Source organism: Elephas maximus, chromosome 22 (genome assembly GCF_024166365.1).
Source record: "Elephas maximus indicus isolate mEleMax1 chromosome 22, mEleMax1 primary haplotype, whole genome shotgun sequence".
NCBI lineage: Eukaryota > Metazoa > Chordata > Mammalia > Proboscidea > Elephantidae > Elephas > Elephas maximus.
Window position 1 is genome coordinate 24,787,419 of NC_064840.1, and position 21,520 is coordinate 24,808,938.

The 21,520-nt window shown below is 40.6% G+C and overlaps 1 protein-coding gene across 1 annotated transcript in view; it reads right to left on the minus strand.

The window, feature by feature from the left end:
- DRG1 (developmentally regulated GTP binding protein 1) overlaps positions 1 to 20,399 on the minus strand; it is a 36,299-nt gene extending 15,900 nt beyond the window's left edge. The window contains exons 1-4 of the mRNA XM_049865328.1: positions 20,258 to 20,399; positions 19,165 to 19,288; positions 17,176 to 17,351; positions 7,851 to 7,920 (exon numbers count right to left, since the gene is read on the minus strand). Of these exons, the coding sequence (XP_049721285.1) occupies positions 7,851 to 7,920; positions 17,176 to 17,351; positions 19,165 to 19,288; positions 20,258 to 20,299 (412 nt within the window). The 5' untranslated portion in view covers positions 20,300 to 20,399. The remainder of the gene's footprint in view (positions 1 to 7,850; positions 7,921 to 17,175; positions 17,352 to 19,164; positions 19,289 to 20,257) is intronic.
- Positions 20,400 to 21,520: the final 1,121 nt, after the last annotated feature.

Genomic DNA, 21,520 nt, shown 5'->3' on the forward strand with positions numbered 1-21,520 from the left:
AACGTATTTTTAATTCACTTTATTGAGGTATAATTTTTAAAAGATACATTGTATCCATTTTAAGCATACAGTTGGATAACAAATGTATACACCAGTGTAACCACCATAGCAATCAAAGTGCAGAATCTTTCCATCATCTCCAGAAGTTCCCTTGTTGTGCTCCTCTGCAATCGTTCCCTCCACTCCCAGCCACCCACTGATCTGCTTTCTGTCACCAGATTAGTTTGTACTTTTTAGAATTTCACATTAAGTGGAATCATACAGTATGTAGTCTTTTGTGTCTCTTTTAGCTAAGCATAATGTTTTTGAAATTCATTCATGCTATGTATTTATCAGTTATTCATTCCTCTCATTACTGAGCAGTACTCCATTTTATGCATATACAATTTGTTCATCCATTCACCTGTTGATGGACATTGGGATTACGTACAATTTCAGGTAATTATGACTAATGCTACTAAGAACATTCATGTACAGGTCTTTCTGCAGGTATACATTTTCATTCTCCTGAAGAAATACCAAGAAGTGAAATTTCTGGGTTATATGTGGTAGGTACAGGTTACAAAAAACTGTTAAACTGTTTTTACACTCCCTTCAGCAGTGTACAACAATCTCAATTGCTACTCATCCTCAACAACCTTTGGTATTATCTTTATTTTTTTTAACTTTAGCCATTCTAATAGGTATGCAATGACACCTCATTGTGGTTTTAATTTGCATTTCCTTGATGACTAATGATGTTAAACATCTTTTCACGTGCTTATTCATATGTCTTCTTTTGAGTTTACTCTTTTGCCCTTTTTTTTTTTTAATTGGGTTGTCTTCTTATTCCTGAAATATGAAAGTTCTTTATATATTCCAGATAAAGTTCTTTGTCAGATACACACATTGCAAATATTTTCTCCCCATATGTGACTTGCTTTTTCATTTTTAAGTGCGTCTTCTAAAAAGTTAAAGTTTTTAATTCTTATAATACACAATTTATCAATTGTTTCTTTCATGGTTCGTGATTTCAGTGTCCCAATTAAGAAATCTTTGCCTATCCCAACGTACCAAAGATTTTCTATCTGGTTTGGACTTAATTAGGCTCTACAGAATAATAGCTAATCAAAGATTCTGAGAGGATTTTTTTTTTTTTGTAGTTGTTTTAACATCTATTTCTTTCTTATCAAAAAAGTAAACATGCTTGTAAAAATTCCAACAAAAAAATCAGAGTTACTATACAATTTATCAAACAAGGGAAATTTCTGAGAATGAAAGGGGACACTATTATTAGTATTACCCTGGAACAACAGGCATAAATCAGAATAAAAAAGTTCAAAGAGTAAAAGGCTTCTTCCAACAGCCAAAGTGCAGTTGAAAACATCTATTCTAGTGCTCTCTGTGTTGTACTGTTACCTTTTATGTTTATGGAAAACTACAAGACCACAAAGGAGTCCTAGTGGCGCAATGGTTAAGCACTCAGCTGCTAACTGAAAGGTTGGCATTTGAACCCATTTAGCCACTCCACAGAAGAAAAGACCTGGCGATCTGCTCCCATGAAACCCTATGGGGCAATAGTAATCTGTCCTATAGACTCACTATGAATTGGGATCAACCTGACAGCACAGAACACAACCACAAGGCCACAGCAGTATGAGCAACCCTTCAGAAGAAATCCATGCCAAACTTGGAGCTTTTACACCTTTAAAACAAAATCAGTAATTCAAAAAAGGTGGTTTAAAAAAAGAAGCTAAACATATGCCCCAGTCTGACCCATGTCGTGATGATCACATGAAAACACACAGGTTACCCTAAACAGGCAATGCAGAATGTAGAGCACCAAAGCTGGAACAGAATGTTGAAAACGGAAATGTGGATTTGATGAGCAACTGGATCTTTCTCTAAAGAGGCCCAAAATACAAGACAGAAATGCCACTGAGGTTCAGGCTCAGGCCTGGAAGAGTACAACAATGAAACAATAGATTTAAAAGAGGGAAGTTTAGTTGAAGTCTATACTCTCAACCGTTAGAGTCCCTAGACACCTTCCCTTTCCCGGCTCCCAGCATACTTCCCAGAACACAGACAATACCCTCCGAGCAGAGGTCTTAAGTATTTTTCTGTGGAGTTACTGACTAGCCATAGGAAAAAAACCTACTATTACAAACATCTAGGAGTTTCTCTCCAAAAAAGCTGCCTCACTGAACCATCACCCTATATAGTAAAGCCCATCAGTCAAAATTCCTGCTCAGTGACAAAAGCGTCCCGTCCCATCAATTTTCTAGTTCCGCATTCTTAAAACAGAAATCGAATACCAATATATCTTAGTTATCTAGTGCTGCTGTAACAGAAATACCACAAGTGGATGGTTTTATCAAAGAGAAAGTTATTCTCTCACAGTCTAGTAGGCTACAAGTCCAAATTCAGGGTGACAGCTCCAGGGGAAGAATCTCTCTCTGTGGGCTCTGGAAGAAGGTCCTTGTCATCAATCTTCCCTTGGTCTAGGAGCTTCTCTGCGCAGAAAACCCAGGTCAAAATGACAGGCTTTGGTCCCTGTGCTGCTTTCTTGGTGGTATAAGGTCCCCTCTCTCTGCTTGCTTCCCTTTATTTTTATCTCTTGTAAGATAAAAGGTGGTGCAGTCCACACCCCAGGGAAGCTCCCTTTACACTGGATCAGAGATGTGACCTGAGCAAGGGTGTTAAATCCCACCCTAATCCTCTTTAACATAACATAATCTTGCTTCATTAACCACAGGCAGAGATTAGGATTTACAACACATAGGAAAATTACAATCACGAAACAGAGGACAACCACACAATACTGGGAATCATGGCCTAACTAAGTTGACACTTATTTTGGGGGACTGAATTGTGATTAATCCATGACACCAAGGATCACCAGACATTTGAGAAGAGTACTTCCAAGATGAAAGACAGACTACAAAACAAAGCATAAAAAAGACAGACAAAAATAGAAAAAATATAGGGAGGCAGAAAAAAATGTATTTAAAAACATCTACCACTGATATCCTCAGCTGTTGTTGTTAGTTGCTGTCAAGCTGGCCCCAACTCATGGCGACGCAATGCACAATGGGATCAGACAGTTGTGATCTACAGGGTTATCATGGCCGATTTTCTGAAATAGATCACCAGGCCTTTCTTCCTAGTCTGACTCTGTCTGAAAGCCCTGCTGAGGCTTGTTCAGCATCATAACATGCAGGCTTCCACTGACAGACAGGGGGCAGCTGCACTTGAGGATGGGAATCAAACCCAGGTCTCCTGCACAAAAGGCAAGAATTCTACCACTGAGCCACCATTGCTTTTAGAGATTTCTTTATTCATTCAGTAAGCATTTATTGAAGCCCAAGAAACAGAAAAGGCCACATAAACCAGAGACTACATACATCAGCCTGAGACCAGAAGAACTAGATGGTACCTGACTACCATCAGTGACTGCCCCGACAGGTAACACAGCAGAGAATCCCTGATGGAGTAGAAGAAAGGTAGGATGCAGAACTCAAATTCCAGTAAAAAGACCAGACTTAATGGTCTGACTGAGACTGGAGGTGCCCCAGAGAACATGGCCCCCAGATTCTACGTTAGCCCCAAACTAAAGCCATTCCGGAAGCCAACTCTTCAGACAAAGATTAGACCGGACTGCACGGCATAAAATGATACTGGTGAGGTGTGTGCTTCTTAGCTCAAGTAGGCACATGAGACTATGTGGGCAGCTCCTGCCCAGAGGCCAGATGGGAAGGCAGAGGGGGATGGGAGCTGGATGAATGGACACTGGAAATACAGGCTGGAGAGGAAGAGTGTGCTGTCACATAACAATGTGTGTAAAGTTTTTGTATCAGAAACTGACTTGAACTGTGAACTTTCACCTAAAGCACAATTGAAAAAAAAGAGAAAAAAAGTATTTACTGAAGAGTTAACTGTGAACAGAAAAATTTCCCTTCACATAGACTTTACATTCCAGTGGTACAAGACAGTTATAAATAAATAAACAACTATGAGTCAGGTGGTAATAAAGGCAAAAAAAAGAAAAAGTTGGGTAAAGAGAAAGTGATCAAGGTAAAGCAAAAAAAACCAAACTCACTGCCGTCAAGTCAATTTTGACTCATAATTTCATATACACTAGTCAGGAAAATACTTTCTAAGGCAGCATTTAGTAGAAACCTGATGAAAGCAAGGAAGAGCATCATATGGCTCTACAGACAAGCACTGTGGACAGGAAGAATGGTTAAATCCAAAAACTCTGAGGCAGTCCAATGTTTGAAGAGTTCAAGAACAGCCAAGAGGTCAGTGATGGCTAAAGCTCAGTGATGTGAGGAGACTGGTAGGAAACAGAGGTCAGTCAGAAGGCATCCATGGACCAGGTCATTTATGATCTTGGAAGTTATGGTAAAGACTTTGGGTCTTATTCCAAATAATATGAGAATATACTGGAAGGTTTTGAGCCATGAAATTACATGATCTGACTTCTTTAACACAATCATTCTAGCTTCGGTGAAAAAAAAACTACAAAGCAGCAAAGATGGAAGCAGAGTAACAGACGGCTATAACATTAGTACAGGCAAGGCATGATGGCAGCCTGAAATAGGGTGGTAGCAGCATACGTGATGAGAAGAGATGGTGAAAAATCAATGGAAAAAGACACATGGCACTCATTATGGAGAGAAAAATAAAAGTAGACCCCCTTCCAATACTACATATAAGAGGAGACTCAAGGTAGATAAAGGAACTAAAATTATTAAAGAAAACAGGAGAAAATGTTTATGACCTAAGGAAAGAAAAGCAATTCTTAAATAAAACTTCAAAAATATAAACCACAAGGATTTCTATGCCACAAAGATTACCTTGGACAAAATTAACGGAAGAAAACATCTGCAATGTTTTAAATGAACAAAGAATTAGTGTCCAGAGTAATGCTGTTCAATAAAACTTTCTGGGATAGTGGAAATATTCTATATCTTAAGTTGTCCAATATGGTAGCCACTAGACATCATGCTTGGTAGAGGGTCAGCAAAAAAGAGGAAGGCCCTCAACAGGATGGATTGAGACACCGGCTGTAACAATGGGCTCAAGCATAGCAACAATTGTGAGGATGGTGCAGGACTGGGCAGTGTTTCGCTCTATTGTGCACAAGGTCACGATGAGTTGGAACCAAATCAATAGCACCTGACAACAGGTCACGTGTTTAAATATTGCTTATGTGACTGAAGAACTGAACTTTAAATTTACTTAATTTTAACCAAATTTCAGCCATATATGGCTAGTGGCTATCATATTGGACAGTGTAGAGTGTCGATCTAGAATGTAAGAGAAATTCCTGAAAAGTAGTAAGAGAAAGACAGCAATACTAAAAAAAAAAAAAAGACAAAAGATATGAACAATATCCAAAAAAGAAAACCCCAAACTAGTGACTACATATTGTGATGCTCAAAAATCATTAGTTAACAGAGAAATGCAAATGAAAACACGAGCTGCCACTTTATACCTATTATACTATCGAAATTTAGAAGCTTAGAGAGAGTGAACAGAGATGGCAAGAAACAGGAAGCTGGTAGACTGTGGACTGGCTCATTCTGGAGCATGTTATAATACTCTTTGTTAACTTACATTAACGCGTACCCTATGACCTAGCAATTCTGCTCGTGATTCTGTATACCAAAGAAATTTTCACAGTTTTCCGAATGGGGACAAGTATGGAGTTGCTTACAGCATTCATTGTAGTGACAGACGCAGTATGGGCCACCATAATTAGGAAAGTGGACAGGTAAAATGTGGTGGATGCAAACCATGGAGTATCAGGATGCCTTCAGGAGCAACAGGTTACACGTTAGCAGAGAAACATGAAAAAGAAAATGAGATACAATAACTTTTAGATAAATTAAAAATACACGCACATAAAACAGTAACACATTTTGTTAGAATATCTACATACAGTACACATCAAACACATTAGAATGGTTGCCCATGAGGGATGGAAAGTAAAGTGGGGTGTAGCGATAAAAATAGACATAAATAAATGAGAGGGCCTTACACGGTTCTATGATGAAAATGTGCCATGAATTGAGGCATATGATTAACTGAACCTTCTGAGGTCAAACAAAGAAACAAACAGAAAAGAGTGGCTTCATTTCAGATACATTTTGAGATAAAGCCAATAGGATATGTTAATGTACTGGATGTGGAAGATTAGAGAAAAAGGTGTTTGGCCTAAAAGACTTGAAAGATATTTATGCTTTATTGAGATGGGAAACACTAAGGGAAAAGCAAGCTGGGGATGGCAGATCAAGAGTTCAGTTTTAGACATGCTAAATTTGAGGTATCTACTGAACATGCACATGGAGATTCACTGGCAGTTAGTCTGAAGTTCACAACAGAGGGTAAGCTGCTGCTGTACATTTCACAATCATTAGAATATATACCTAGGCATTTAAGGCCATGAGTGTAGACAGAGAAGAAAAGAATCTCCAAGACTAGGTTCTGGGCAATCAAAGCCTAGAGATCTTGAAGGTGGGTTAGATCAAGCAAAGACCAGAAAGGAGCAGTGGTGTCCCAGAAAGAAGTGAAGAAAATATTTCAAGGAATGATCAACTATATCACTTTCTCAAAAGATGTGGGTAACGAACTGACAATTAAGTTTGATAAGGGGAAGTCACAGGTGTCCTTGATAGAGCTGGTAAGACTCTTAGATAATGCATCCATGAAACAAGAACAAGATGCTCTAGAAGGAACAAAGGGCAGGAGCAAAGTCTTAGTGAGTAAAAACAGTATCGTGGCTGAAATTTTTTTTTAAATAGCAGGATTAGAAGATAAAGTTAAGTCTCACAAAGAACAAAATAAAAGGGACAAAAGGACGACAATAAAAAAAATTATACACCCAATCCTGGAGTCCAGGATCCCATTAATAGGCATTCCATTAAGAAAGAATCAGGAAAATAGAGAGGAAACTATCAAAGAAAACAACAAAATTTCCATAAATGAAAGACCTGAGTCTCATAGTGAAAGGGTCCACCAAATATCCGGCAAAATTAATTTGGGGGGGGGGACCAATCCTGAGATAATCTTTAAACCTTTAAAAATTAAACCAAACACACCCGAAGTCTTCTTAAAACTAAATAATAGTTTAGCTTAACTAGTAAAGAATGTCTTCCTTGAGCATTATGCCCTTTCAAGATGTATCTACATGGGATCAAATTGACAACAGCAACTCAAAAGATTAGATAGAAACCTTAGGAGGCACTGAGTTTGTCAGTAGGAAAGGAACAACTCAAAAAAGGGGGTGAGAGAGAATGGTTTCACAACTTGGACAATGTAATCAATGTCACTGAATTGTTCATGTAGCAACTACTGAATTGGTGTATGTTCTGCTGTGTATGTTCTCAACAACAACGAAATAAATAAAATTGAAAAAAAGTAAGAAAAACTAATTATGAAATCACAATATAAGCATAATACTTAGAAATATGAAGCCAAGTAAGAGAAGAACAACTGAAGAGTTGAAAGGAATTGCCCATGGGGAATACGAGTAACGGTGAGGGGAGGTGGTACAGCAGATTGTTGTTAATTTATGATTTGCATTTTAAAACAGTTCAATTCTAAAAAAGAAAATAAGGAAAGGTATTGGTGGGAGTCAGCAGACCTGAGTTCTAGTTTTGAATCTGCCACCAAAAGCAGGAATTGACCAAAGCACTTCACTCTTCCTGTCCTTATGTTTTTCCCTCAGACTGGGGCCCACAGTATTATTCTGTGAGATCCCTTCAAGTTCTGACAGTCTATTCCGGTGAGAAGTATTAAAACTGTGCCCTTCACTGTGGCATAATTTCCAAGCTCAAAACTCCTGATGGCCGTGGACCACTCACCTGCAATGACTTGACGGCCTCTACCTTTGCCGTCCTTGGCACCCTCAATGATACCTGGGAGATCCAAAAGCTGCAAGATTAAGGATGGGGAGGAGGAGAAACGAAAAATCAGTTATAAGTCTGAACAGAACAAATACAATGATTTTTTTCTCCTCAAGTATTCAAAATTTAGGAGATTCAAATCCAACCTTCCTTATAAATGTGCATGTGAATATTACTTTCACTCAGCATCTACTAAATGTCAGCTACAGGGCTTTTAATATATTTTACCTGTTTAAAATGCCTAAAAGCCCTGTGAGATAAGAATATAAGCTGAGGTTCACAGAGGTTAAGTGACTTGACTAAAATCACAGTCCCAGTAAATCAATGACAGAGCTAAGATTATACCCCATTTTATTTTAATCAGATACATTATTCTATATTAACATCTTTCAGTGGTCCCCTACTTTTCAGAAGGTTGAGCCTCCATACATATTCTTTGCTGAACATAATAGATGGGTCAGTACATACTGAGACCTCTGCAAGTCTCCCAAGTTTCCCAGTTCACAAATATTTCTACAGCTGTTCTTGACCAGGACAGCACATGAAAATCGCCTGCAAAACCTTTAAAAAAGCAGGTGTCTGAGCCTCACAACTGCAGATTCTGATTTGGAAGGACCAAAATAAGGCTCAGATATTAAGCTGTACTTTAAAAGGTTCCATTGGTAACTGATGTATATCCCCAATTGAGAATAACTGTTCCATTGTCCAGGATGTAAAGTAAAACTTGACAGAAGTTACTGTGATGACAACATCAAAGCCAACCCCATAGCACATGCTGAGGTGGTGAAAATGTTTTGGAAGTAGATCAACATGATGGTTGCACAACACAATGAACATACCAAATGCCACCAACTGTTCACTTTAAAATGGTTAATTTTACATTATGGCAATCCCGTCTCAATAGAAATGAAAAATAAAAAAGCACTAATGAAAAGGTGCTAGACAGTTCAATTTCTCCATTCAAGTCCCTACTCAAGAGTTCCTCCCTTTTCCTCACTACATAATAAACAGCATCACTCCTGTGACACAAAGCACTGGTCAAACTGAGCTACCTTTACCCTTTCAAGGAGTCACTGGGTGGTGCCAACAGTTAAAGCTCAGCCACTAACTGAAAGATCGGAGGTTAGAGTCCACCCAGAGGTACCGTGGAAGACAGGCCTGGCAATCACTTCCCCAAAAAATCAGCCACTGAAAACCATGTGGAGCACAGCTCTACTTGACACACATGGGGTCGCCATGAGTCAGAAGTGACTCAAGGGCAAAAGAGTATGTTGACTATACCTGCCCTGATTTGGAAACTTTTTTTACATTGGTTTAAAAGGCTACGTAAGAAGAAGTAAACGCACCTATTACTCAGAACTTGATTTTTAAACACCATTCTCCAATAAAGGAAAGTGACTGACTTCAAGGCTGGGGCAGGGAAAATATAACATTAGCCTGGAATATCTTGTGGTGTCAAAAAATAAGGAAGTCTCACAAGAAGACACGGTCTTATGGAAAGAACACAGGAGCCAGAGAACACTGAAGTAGTTTCAAAGGGCCGAAGCTGGAACAATCTGAGTAACAAAGTAATGGTAATAATGGATTATAACCTACAGAAAATAAATATTCTTGAGTCCACACTGATATAAATTTTAGAATAAATAAATAAAGTGGGGGAGAAAGGACAGTTCTTCTTTATAATACAATTCCAATTTATAAATACAGTAGGAAAGACAGAAATAGAGAATCACCATTAGGCAAGAACCAGAGTAATAATTGCGGTAGAGAAGATCCACAAATGGATGCTAAAATGAGGGGGGAAAATTACAGTGAAAAAATCTTGAAGATACCACCTTAACCAACTGATTAAAGTCAACGTCACTAGAAATTATACTGACGTCATGAACCCAATATGACACACTGATAAGGACACATCATTTTTGCGGTATTCTTTCCACAAATGTCTAACACCTCTGTCTTAATCATGAGAAAACAGCTCACAACCCAAATTGTGGGACATTCTACAAAACTGATCAATTTTCTTCAAAAATGTCAGTGTCATAAAAGACAAGACTGAGGAACTGTTACAGGTGGCAAGAGACTAAGCGGGGAAATAACAAATAATGCAGTATGGGATGATCCTAGATAAATTTTGGCACAGGAAAAGGACACTGGTGAAAACTGGTAAAAATTTAAATAAGGTCTGCCGTTTAATGACTACTATTGCACCAATGTTAATTTCCTATCCCTGATAATTATTTCATGGTTATGTAAGATGTTAACATTAGGGGAAGCAAGATGAGTGACATAAGAGAATTCTTTGTACTATTTTTGCCATTTTTCTGTAAGTATAAAATTAGTTCAAAATAAAAAGTTAATACAAAATGAGGTGGGGCTACATGGGAAATTAAAAGTCTATCATCATAAATCTCAAAATAATTATGCTGAATGCCAGCCCCCTCAAAAAAAGGATATTTATATTTATATAGTTTTATTTACATAAAACGCTTAAATATGCAAACTAATCTATAGTGACAAAAGCAAATCAGTAATGGCTTGGGGATGGAGAGGCAGAGAGGAAGAAAAGGGAAGGGGCATGAGGAAATTCTTAGTGCCGACGTATATACGTTCCCAAACTTGACTGTGGTGAAGATTTCACTGGTGTATATATACATAGCAAAACTTAACAAATTGTACACTTTAAATATGTGCCGTTTACTGTATGTGAATTATACCTCAAGAAAAATGTTTAAAAAAATAAACAAAAAGTTCATCACCAGTTGTTCCTAGAAATTAAGTCTGGAGTCTGTTTCTTCAGCGCTCCCAACAATTCTATAAGCAACGTCTTATAAAATCTTTACACTAACAAAGAAAAAATACACTATCACCAAAAGGCTTTTGCACATTAAGTCTAGCTGATGCTACCAAAAATTCAAAAGGAAAATCCATCTGGATAATCTATAATGTCCAAATCTGGAATACAATTTTTACATCAAATAAAACAGAGAATGTTATATACTGAGAGAAAATGAGCAAGGGCGTTCTAACTACAGCAGTTGAACGCAGTGGAAATGTACAGAGACCCCCCACAAAAGTAAAAATAACTGAAATTTAGCTTTTCTTGAAAGGGAAATATTTAAAAAGTTGAACTATTTAAATGTGGCAATTATATTGCATTCAATAGAAACAGCCAATACTACTGTACAACGGGTTGGAGAGGGATGCTGATGAGGAGTGAGCTTCTTGGATCAGGTGGACACTTGAGACTATGCTGGCATCTCCTGCCTGGAGGGGAGATGAGAGGGTGGAGGGGGTTAGAAGCTGGCAAAATGGACACGAAAGGAGAGAGTGGAGGGAGAGAGTGGGCTGCATCATTAGGGGGAGAGTAATTGGGAGTGTGTAGCAAGGTGGGTATGGGTTTTTGTGTGAGAGACTGACTTGATTTGTAAACTTTCACTTAAAGCACAATAAAAATAATTAAAAAAAAAAATAGCCCATACTTTACTTATCTCAATCTTATACTAAAACCAACTAAGAGATAAGAAAAAAATACTTCTTTAAATCACATAATTGTAGAATTTTAAGAAATGGACATAAAACTACTTCAAACTGAAATGCTTCTACAGGCTAAAGCAGGTAATTTAAATGTGCAAATCAATCCAGTACCAGGCCAAAGAAGTCCTGGGTCTCCCAGAACATAAGCCCCATTTCTGTCTGTTATGGACTGAATTGTATCCCCCCAAAATAAGTCTTGTAAACCGAACCTCTGTGCCTGGGGTTATAATCCCATTTTGGAATGGGTTGTATTTTTATGTTGAGATAGGATTAGTACAGAGTGTATCTTTCCTCAATCTCTTTTGAAATACAAAAGAAATTAAAACAAGCAGAGATGGGGGAAGAGAGATACCAAACCACCTTAAGATCTCTCAGGAGCAGAAGCTCAAAAAAGATAAGGATCTTCCTTCAGAGCCGACAGAGAGAAAAAGCCTTCCCCTAGAGGCGGCACCATGACTTTGGACTTCCAGCCTCCCAAGGGACCTAACCAAATGTGGAAATTATCGAACAGTATCATTAATATCAGAAACCCTGGTGGCATAGTGGTTAAGTGCTACAGCTGCTAACCAAAAGGTCAGCAGTTCGAATCCGCCAGGTGCTCCTTGGAAACTCTACTCTGCATGGGGTTACTATGAGTCGGAATCGACTCGACGGCAGCGGGTTTGGTTTTGGGGTTTGGTATCATTAATACCACACGCAAGTAAAATTTTGCTGAAGGTCATTCAACAGTGGCTGCAGCAGTGTATTGACAGGGAACTGACAGAAATTCAGGCCGGATTCAGAACAGGACATGGAACCAGGGATATCATTGCTGGTATCAGATGGATCTTGGCTGAAAGCAAAGAATACCGAAGACGTTTACCTGTGTTTTAGTGACCATGAAAAGGCATTCAACTGTGTGGATCATAACAAATTATGGATAACACTGCAAAGAATGGGAATTCCAGAACACATAATTGTGGCCATGGCAGAATAAGGGGATACTGCATGGTTTACAGTGAGGAAATGCGTGCATCAGGGTTGTATCCTTTCACTATACCTATTCAGTCTGTATGCTGAGCAAATAATCTGAGAAGCTGGACTATATTAAGAATGGGGTGTCAGGACTGGAGGAAGACTTATTAACAACCTGCGTTATGCAGATCACACAACCTTGCTTGCTGAAAGTGAAGAGGACTTGAAGCACTTACTGACGAAGATCAAAGACTACAGCCTTCAGTATGGATTGCATCTCAACATAAAGAAAACAAAAATCCTCACAAGTGGACCGACAAGCAACATCAGGATAAATGGGGAAAAGACTGAAGTTGTCACACGTTTCATTTTACTTGGATTCACAATCAACACTCATGGAAGCAGCAGGTGAAAAATCAAAAGACACACTGCATTGGGCAAATCTGCTGCAAAAGGCCTCTTTAAAGTGTTGAAATGCAAAGATGTAACCTTGAAGACTAAGGTGCGCCTCACCCAAGTCATGCTGTTTTCAATCGCCTCATATGCATGTGAAAGCTGGACAATGAATAAGGAAGACTAAAGAAGAATTGTCGCCTTTGAATTGTGGTGTTTGTGAAGAACATTGAATTTACCATGGACTGCCAAAAGAATAAATCTGTCTTGGAAGAAGTATGACCAGAATGCTTCTTAGATGCAAGGATGGCAAGACTACGTCTCACTTACTTTGGACATGTTATCAAGGGGGATCAGTTCCTGGAGAAGGACATCAACCATGGTAAATTGGAGGGTCAGGAAAAAAGAGGAAGACCCTCATCAAGATGGCTGCAACAATGGGCTTAAGCATAACAACGATTCTGATGATGGCACAGGACCAGGCAGTATTTCACTCTGCTGTACAAGTCGCTGTGAGTCGGAATTGACTCGAGGGCACCTAAGAACAGTAGTCTTCTGAACTATGAGAAAATAAATTTGTTTATTAAAGCCACTTACTTGTGGTATTTCTGCTATAGCAAACCAAACCAAACCCACTGCCAAGTCAATTCCAAATCTTAGCAATTCTATAGGACAGAGTAGAAGAACTGCCCTATACGGTTTCCAAAGCTGTAAATCTTTACGGAAGCAGACTGCCACATCCTTCTCTCGCTAGCCACTGGTGGGTTTGAACCAACAACCTTTTGGTTAGCGGCCAAGTGCTTCAATCACTGCACCACCAGGGCTCCTTTTCCTGTTACAGCAGTACTAGATACTAAGACACCGCCTGAGGGTATTCAAATTCATATTTGTCAAAACGCTGTACCTAGTCTGCAGGCCAGTCTTTGCCTATGAGATACGTAAGTCCTCCTTACAACAATCCTGGTACATGGTGGTTTAGCCACTCCTTGAACACCTCCAGACACAGGAATTCATTACCTCAAGAGGTACCATTCCATTTTTAGGCACTGGTAGTCTAGTTGTAGAATTTTCACTTTCCATGCAGGAGACCAATGCCCAGCTAAAGTACCTCACACGCAGCTATCGCCTAGTCTTGCATGTTGCTTGATGCTAAGCAGTTTTCAGCTTCCAGACTGAGGAGGGCTACAAAGAAAGACCTCAAGATCTACTTACAAAAATCAGCCAACGAAAACTCTGTGGATCACAACTGTTCCATCTACAACCAATTACGGGGGTGGTCAAGGCCCAGGCAGCATTTCATTCCACTGTGCACAGGGTCGCCGCGAGTCAGGGGCTGACTTGACAGCTGCTAACAACACTTTTACAAAGACATTCCTAACACAAAGCAGAAATCTTCCTCCTTATTCTTCTTCTTTATTGGTTCTAGTTCTGTACACTTATGCATACAAATATACAGCCTTTCTTAAAACATGTGAGGGCAGTCATCTTCAATTCAGTTAAGTATATTCACTGGTATGTACTTAATGTGGTTTCAAGTTCCAAGGGGAGAAAAAAGAGAGGCAGGGGGGACAGGTGGGAAATAGAGCGGAAAAGAAGAAAAAACCCTAAAAAACCAAAGGAGACTGAAATGAATGGAGATTCTGTGGGAAAGAGAAAAAAAAGAGATCAGCTCTTAATCTTACATACTTAGAAGCCCTAAGAGGGATGTTAACAGCATCCCATCAGTAAAGATCTTATTCTGAGCTGCCAAAGCTGTGACTCTGAAAACCAGATGGAATTAAACTGTGGTCCAGATATGCTGAAGCTTCCTAATTCCTGTTATATCACATTTTGTGATGCAGTTCCAGAAAGTGGCATGTCTGAATAGTCGCTGTACAGGCACTTGACCAGCAGGAAAAAAGGCCACTCACGATACCACCAGGGCACTGGTCCTTTTTTTCAGATTCTATAATAAAAGAACCATAAATGAACCTCACAACTCAGCAACAGGAAAAACAAAAGCCTAAAATCCATGGTTCCCAAACTACCTCAAGGAATTCTGGAGTCCCAGGGAACTTACACAGGTGCCATGGGTTATTTATAAATTTTCAAGAGAAACACAGCAATACTTGTTTCAGGCTCCAGGTAGCTTACAATTTAAACATTAGATTCTATAACACTGCTTTCAATTATAGTATACCCAAATCATGGCGAAGCTCAATTTTTCAGTGGTTGCTATGGTAAAAAGAAAATACCATATAAGATTCAATGTGGAAAAAGAAATAAGCCAGAAGATCTAGATGGTGCCCACATTCTACCACCCACCACTCTAACAGGGATCACAATAGAGGGTCCCGAACAGAGCGGGAGAAAAATGTAGAACAAAATTCAAATTCACAAAAAATAGACCAGGCTTACTGGTCTGACAGAGACTAGAGGAACCCCCGAGACTATGGCCCCTGGACATTCTGCTAACTCAGAACTGAAACCACTCCCAAAGTCTACCTTTCAGCCAAAGATTACACAGGCCTATAAAACAAACAATAACATCCACGAGGAACATGCTTCTTAGTTTAATTAAGTGTATGACACCAAATGGCTAACTCCTGCCTAAAAGCAAGATAAGGCAAGAAGGATAGGAACTGGACAAATGGACATGGGAAGCCTGGAGTGGAAAGGCACAGCGTGTTGTCACACTGTGGGGATTGCAACCAATGTCACAAAAACAGTATGTTTATAAATCTTTGAATGAGAAATTAACTTGAGCGGTAAACTTTCACCTCAAGTACAATAAAAATTTTTTTTTTTAATTTTTATTGTGGTTTAAGTGAAAGTTTACAAATCAAGTCAGTCTCTCATACAAAAATTTATATACACCTTGCTATATACTCCCAGTTGCTCTCTCCCTAATGAGACAGCACACTCCTTCCCTCCACTCTCTATTTTCATGACCACTTGGCCAGCTTCTGACCCCCCTGCCCTCTCATCTCCCCTCCAGATAGGAGCTGCCCACATAGTCTCATGTGTCTACTTGATCCGAGAAGCTCACTCTTCACCAGTATCATCTTCTATCCCATAGTCTAGTCCAATCCCTGTCTGAAGAGTTGGCTTTGGGAATGGTTCCTGTCTTGGGCTAACGGAAGGTCTGGGGACCATGACCTCCGGGGTCTTTCTAGTCAGAGTCAGACCATGAAGTCTGGTCTTTTTTACGAGAATTTAAGATCTGCATCCCACTGCTCCCCTGGTCCCTCAGGGGTTCTCTGTTGTGTTCCCCATCAGGGCAGTCATCGGTTCTAGCTGGACACCATTAAAGCACTATAAAATTTTTAAGAAGGAAACAAATGTGGCAGTGTCCAATCTGACTCCAAGGTTTGAAAGGCTATGCAGTAGCCAATGGTACACATATGCCATGAGTAAATAACTGTTACCATAAGAGCAACTTAAGCTATTTGGACCTAACTATTTAATAAGCAAAACTATTAGGTATTTCTTCTGGCCTAAGAATGCCATAAAAAGTTACCGAGACACTAAAGGTATCATGGCATAATTACTGAGACATTAAACCTCTAGCCTAAATTCAAATGTCAAGGAATCCAGATCCCAGCCTTCTTAGTTGTGCAGCTAACAAGAAAATATGTTCCATTATATTTTACATACTATTCTTTCATATCCAAGGTGACTCCTCATTTGGGAGCCCTAAATCTATTATCTAAGAACTTTTCAGGAGACCAACTTCATTAGCCTTATAGTTAATTTCTTTTTAAAAATTATCTGGCCATGTTATTTACCTATTTAAAAAGTTTCTGATGATTCCAATTTCTTTAATAGGTACAAGAGGCCCCTCATAAGTTCCAACCTAACTTTCTAGATTCAGCTCCCAGTACTCCCTGTCCCACATCCCACAGCAGGCTGTTCACCAATACTGCTGTATGAAATGCTTTCTTCTTCCTTCTCGACCTAGTGAAATTCTACTCAAACTTCAAGGCTCACCTCTAACATCACTTTATACGTGAAGCCTTCTTTGAGTACTTCACCAGACCTTCCTCATCTATCCTCTGGGGAAAAATTAGTCCCTTCCTTCTCTGTGATTCCACAGGCACTACACTGTATCGTATTTACATACTGCTTTAGTTAAGAACTACTATGGCTGCTAACCAGAAGGTCGGCAGTTCCAATGTACCAGCTGCTCCCTGGAAACCCTATGAGGCAGTTCTACTCTGTCCCATGGGTTCGCTATGACTCGGAATCAACTCGATGGCAACATTTCCTTTTGTTGTTGTTGTTGCTTTTCTCTTTCATGATAGAAAGGACATGGTAGATGGAAGACCAGGCCTGGCATACAGCGATCTCCTAATAAATGCTTCTTAAAAGAATGAAAGAATGGATTTCATACTAACCCTGGCCTCCAGGCCTGACTCACCTGGATCTTGGCACCTTTGTACCTGATGACACCAGGCACAGTAGTCAGAGTAGTGAACTCGTAGGCTGCCACCTCGGAATATACCCCCGCCAGATTGCTGAGCAGTGTTGACTTCCCCACAGACGGAAAACCCACAAATCCAATTCGAGCATCACCTGTTTTGGCCACATCAAAACCTGAAACATCAAAAGAAAAACGATGAATCTGTGAAGCATTTCATAACATGGATAATTCTGGAGGGCATTATGTTGAGGAAAATAAGTCAATCACAAAAGGGCAAATATTGTATGAGACCACTACTGTTCTAAAAAGGTTTACACACAAAAAGAAACAATCTTTGAGGGCTTCAAGAGAGGGGAGGGGTGGCGATGGGAAAAACACTAAATAGACAATAGACAAGGGGTAACTTCGGTGAAGGGTAAGACAGTACACAATACTGGCGAAGCCAGCACAACTTGTATAAGGCAAAGGTCATGGAAGCTCCACAGACACATACGAGCTCCCTGAGGGACCAAATTGCTGGACTAAGGGCTGTGGGGACTATGGTCTCAGAGAACATCTAACTCAATTGGCATAACACAGTTTATTAAAAAAATCTGCATTCTATTTTGGTAAGTAGTGTCTGGATTCTTAAAAGTCTGCGAGTAGCCATCTAAGATACTCCACTGGTTCACCCCTTTGGGAGCAAGGAAGAATGAAGAAAACCAAAGATAGAAGGGAAAGATTAGTCCAACAGACTCACAGATCACATCTACCACGGACTCCACCAGACTGAGTCCAGTACAACTAGATGGGGCCCGGCTACCACCAACTGCTCTGACAGGGATCACAATAGAGGGTCCTGGACAGAGCTGGAGAAAAATGCAGAACAAAATTCTAACTCAAAAAGAAAGACCAGATTTGTTGGCCTGACAGAGACTGAAGAAACCCTGAAAGTACGGCCCCCGGACACCTTTTTTCAGCTCAGTAATGAGGTCACTCCTGAGGTTCACCCTTCATCCAAATATTGGACAGGCCCATAAAACAAAACGGGACTAAAGGGACACACTAGACCTGGCAAGTACTAGGGGGCAGGAGGGGAGAGGAAAGCTGGTAATAGGGAACCCAAAGTTGAGAAAGGAGAGTGATGACATGTCCTGGGGTTGTTAACCAATATCATAAAACGATTTTTATACTAACTGTTTAAAGAGCTACTAGCTTGTTCTGTACACCTTCATCTAAAGTACAATTAAAAAAAAAAAACCCAAAACATCGATACATATCAAAAAGAGGAAAAGTGTTATCTCTGGAAGCACTGAAGCTCGTATTATTTCACTCACATTTTGGCTGCCTATTCCTCTAGGCCCTATTTCTCAAACTTTTTGTGGTCTACCTCTAAAGTACAACTTAAGCACACGAAATTCTGCATGTAGCAATTTACAACATTCAATATAGATTTTGATATAAAAACTTTATTCCTGTCACTTAAATGGTTATATATCTTTCTAGTACCCATAATACTTAAGGCCCAAATATTAAAATTTATCTAAAAAATAAGCTTCTTTTTTGTCTCACAAACCCTAGGAATTATATAATGCACTTTTCCCTTTCTTACAGTGGCACAAACAAAATCAGAGCCAAATTTGTGAGCCTTCTCTAGAAATGTACAGACCTTAATTCCTTCTCTCTCTTGGCTTCAACTTATTCTTCCTACCTTCATTTTCTCTTTGCATCAATTTCTTTTTTTTTTTTTTCTTTTTTTATCCTATTGCATGGTATACATTCACGGACTTCTGTAAGCCAATGTAAGTCTATTTTGGATCAGTACAAGATATAAATAAATAAAACTTAGTGTTTGCAGAAAAAAAAAAATTCAAGAATTTGGGCTTAGAAAATACAAATCTACTTTGATTAAAAAATTTTTTTTAACTATTTTTTAAGCTGCAAGCCTGTATTATTTTCATAGAAATTACACTCATAAAAAAAAAAAAGTTGAAAAAAACCACAAACCTTCTCCTGGCCCACCACCACCACCACCTTTTGGAGTAATGAGTTCTCTGCGAAGCTTAGCAAGACGAGCCTTAAGCAGCCCTAGGTGGTGTGCTGTGGCCTTGTTCTTCTGAGTTCGAGCCATCTAAAAGGGAGGAATCACAACCATAAATCACAAGCAGCTTCCATATGGCAAAAAAAATCTAGAATGACTGCTCCACCAGCTAATAGAGAATGATACATATTTTTTCTAAGTCAGTATGCCAATTTTACTCACACTTAAAACAAGAGTAGGAATTCATTCTCTCCATCACCCAGCCCATTCCCCTCACTACAGAACAAACAACTGAGGCCCAAGGAGAAGAGACATGACCAAGATTATGCCACAGGCTAAACTAGAACCCACCAGCTGTTACTTTCCTGCTTGTACCTCAGATGCCCAACAGAAAAGAGTCACCCCTTTTATAGTCCAAAGAGCTCTGAGGCCCTCAGGAAACAAAATCACACAAATAATGCAGGAAGAATCAACTGCTACCACATAGATGTCTATTTACCTCAAGATCCTATTTCCGGGAACAATACTCTGGGGAAGGGGTCAGAGGCTGGGGACGAGGAATGAGAAAGAGAGACCCTGAAGCATGGGAGTTAGTCGGGGATGGAGTAGGGAACAGAATTCAGGGCTACTCAGAGAGGAATAAAAGACAGAAAAACAAGGTTGGGACAGGAGGCGAACACTGTGGGGGAGGAGAACAGGCGAAGGGCCTCAAGGTTGGAGGGCGCGGAACCGGGCTCATGTGGAAGAGAGTCGGGGGACGGGGCCACAGGCTTAGGGGAATCGGGGTCTGTGCTGAGGAGAGTCGGTGAAACGAGGCCCGGGTTGAGGGGAGTCGGGGAACGCCGGCCCAGGCTGAGGGGTGTTGGATGTAGGAGCTGGGCTAAGGGAGTCAGGGAGCGCCAGCCCGGGCTGAGGGGAGTTGGGGTATGGAGAACCGGGAATGAAGGAAGTCGGAGGAGAGAGGCCCGACCTGACGCGGCTGAAGAAAAACAAGCAGGAGCCACGCCACCGAAAACGGGATGCTCGGACGGCGAGTGAAGCACCAGCTACGCCTATTACCTCGGCTTCGATCTCCGCGATCTTGGCTAAGGTGCTGCTCATGGTGGCGAGTCCCGGAGGAGCGATGAGGAACTACTCTCCACACGAGCCGGCGGACCTGCCACCGCCTCCGGGCGCCACGGCAGTGCGCAGGCGCGACACTTCCCAATTCTCACGAGAGGCCCACCGCGTTACGCTGGACCTGGGGACGGCCTCTTCCCCTCCTCTGCCGACCCCGCCCCGTCCCGCGAGCCAGCGCGGTGTCATAGAGCCCGCCGGAGCAGAAGCCAGAGAGGCCGCCCGGGCCGGACCTCTCCGAGCGCGCCGGGGGTCGCGCGCAAGTCGGCCCCGCCCCGCCGGACCTGCGCCCAGCGTTTTGCTCTGCGACCAGCGTGTACCTCGCGCCTCCGCGCGGCCGCCGTCGGACCCTGGGCTTGGGTAAAGAGCACACCGACGCTCTCTTGGTCCGGGGTACCCCTAAGGCAACTGCGGAGACACTGCAGGAGACCTCCTCGTCCTCCTGGGTTAGGGCAGAGACCGATCTTCAGCCTGGTTTGCCCTCTTGGAAAAAGAAAATGCCCCTTTTCCATCTATCACATTTTTTAAAATCTTATTTTTAGATAACTGTTCTGTTTACCCCCAACGCCTAGGAGAGTGCGTGGCACCTGGTGAGCCCCCCATACCTATGTGTTGAATAAACTAATGCATGATTGAATGGATCATTCCTAGACAACCAGTACTTGTAACACAGCTTGTAATACCCAAAAATAAGAAATTATGTTGACGTCCATTAGTAGGGAAATGGATGCAAAAAATAATAATGATACTAATATCCTATGAAATATTATTACAACCATTAAAACGTGTGGTCTGAGGAGGAAGAATGTGCAGGATATACTGTTAACTGAAAAAAAAAAAAACAGCGCAACTGCATCTACGATGTAATACCATTTACATCATTTAAAAATTTAGATGCGCATTTATATAGGGCCACGGGCATGAAAATTAATTGTTTAAAGATCTGCATGAAAGGATACATCCGAAACTCTTAACAGTGAAATGGAGTGCAAGAAAATGAGAAGAAAGCCTTTCACTTTTTATTCTACATAGTTCTATATTGTTTGAATTTCTTACGAGATGATTGCATGTATTACTTGTGTGATAATAAAATTTTAAAAAATTAAAAAGACTCCTCTCCCCCGAGTGTCATGTGGGGAGGAAGCCAGGACACCCAGGAGCTATTTGCTGGTCTTGAAAGCTGCTTCCTGCAGGATCAATGAATTC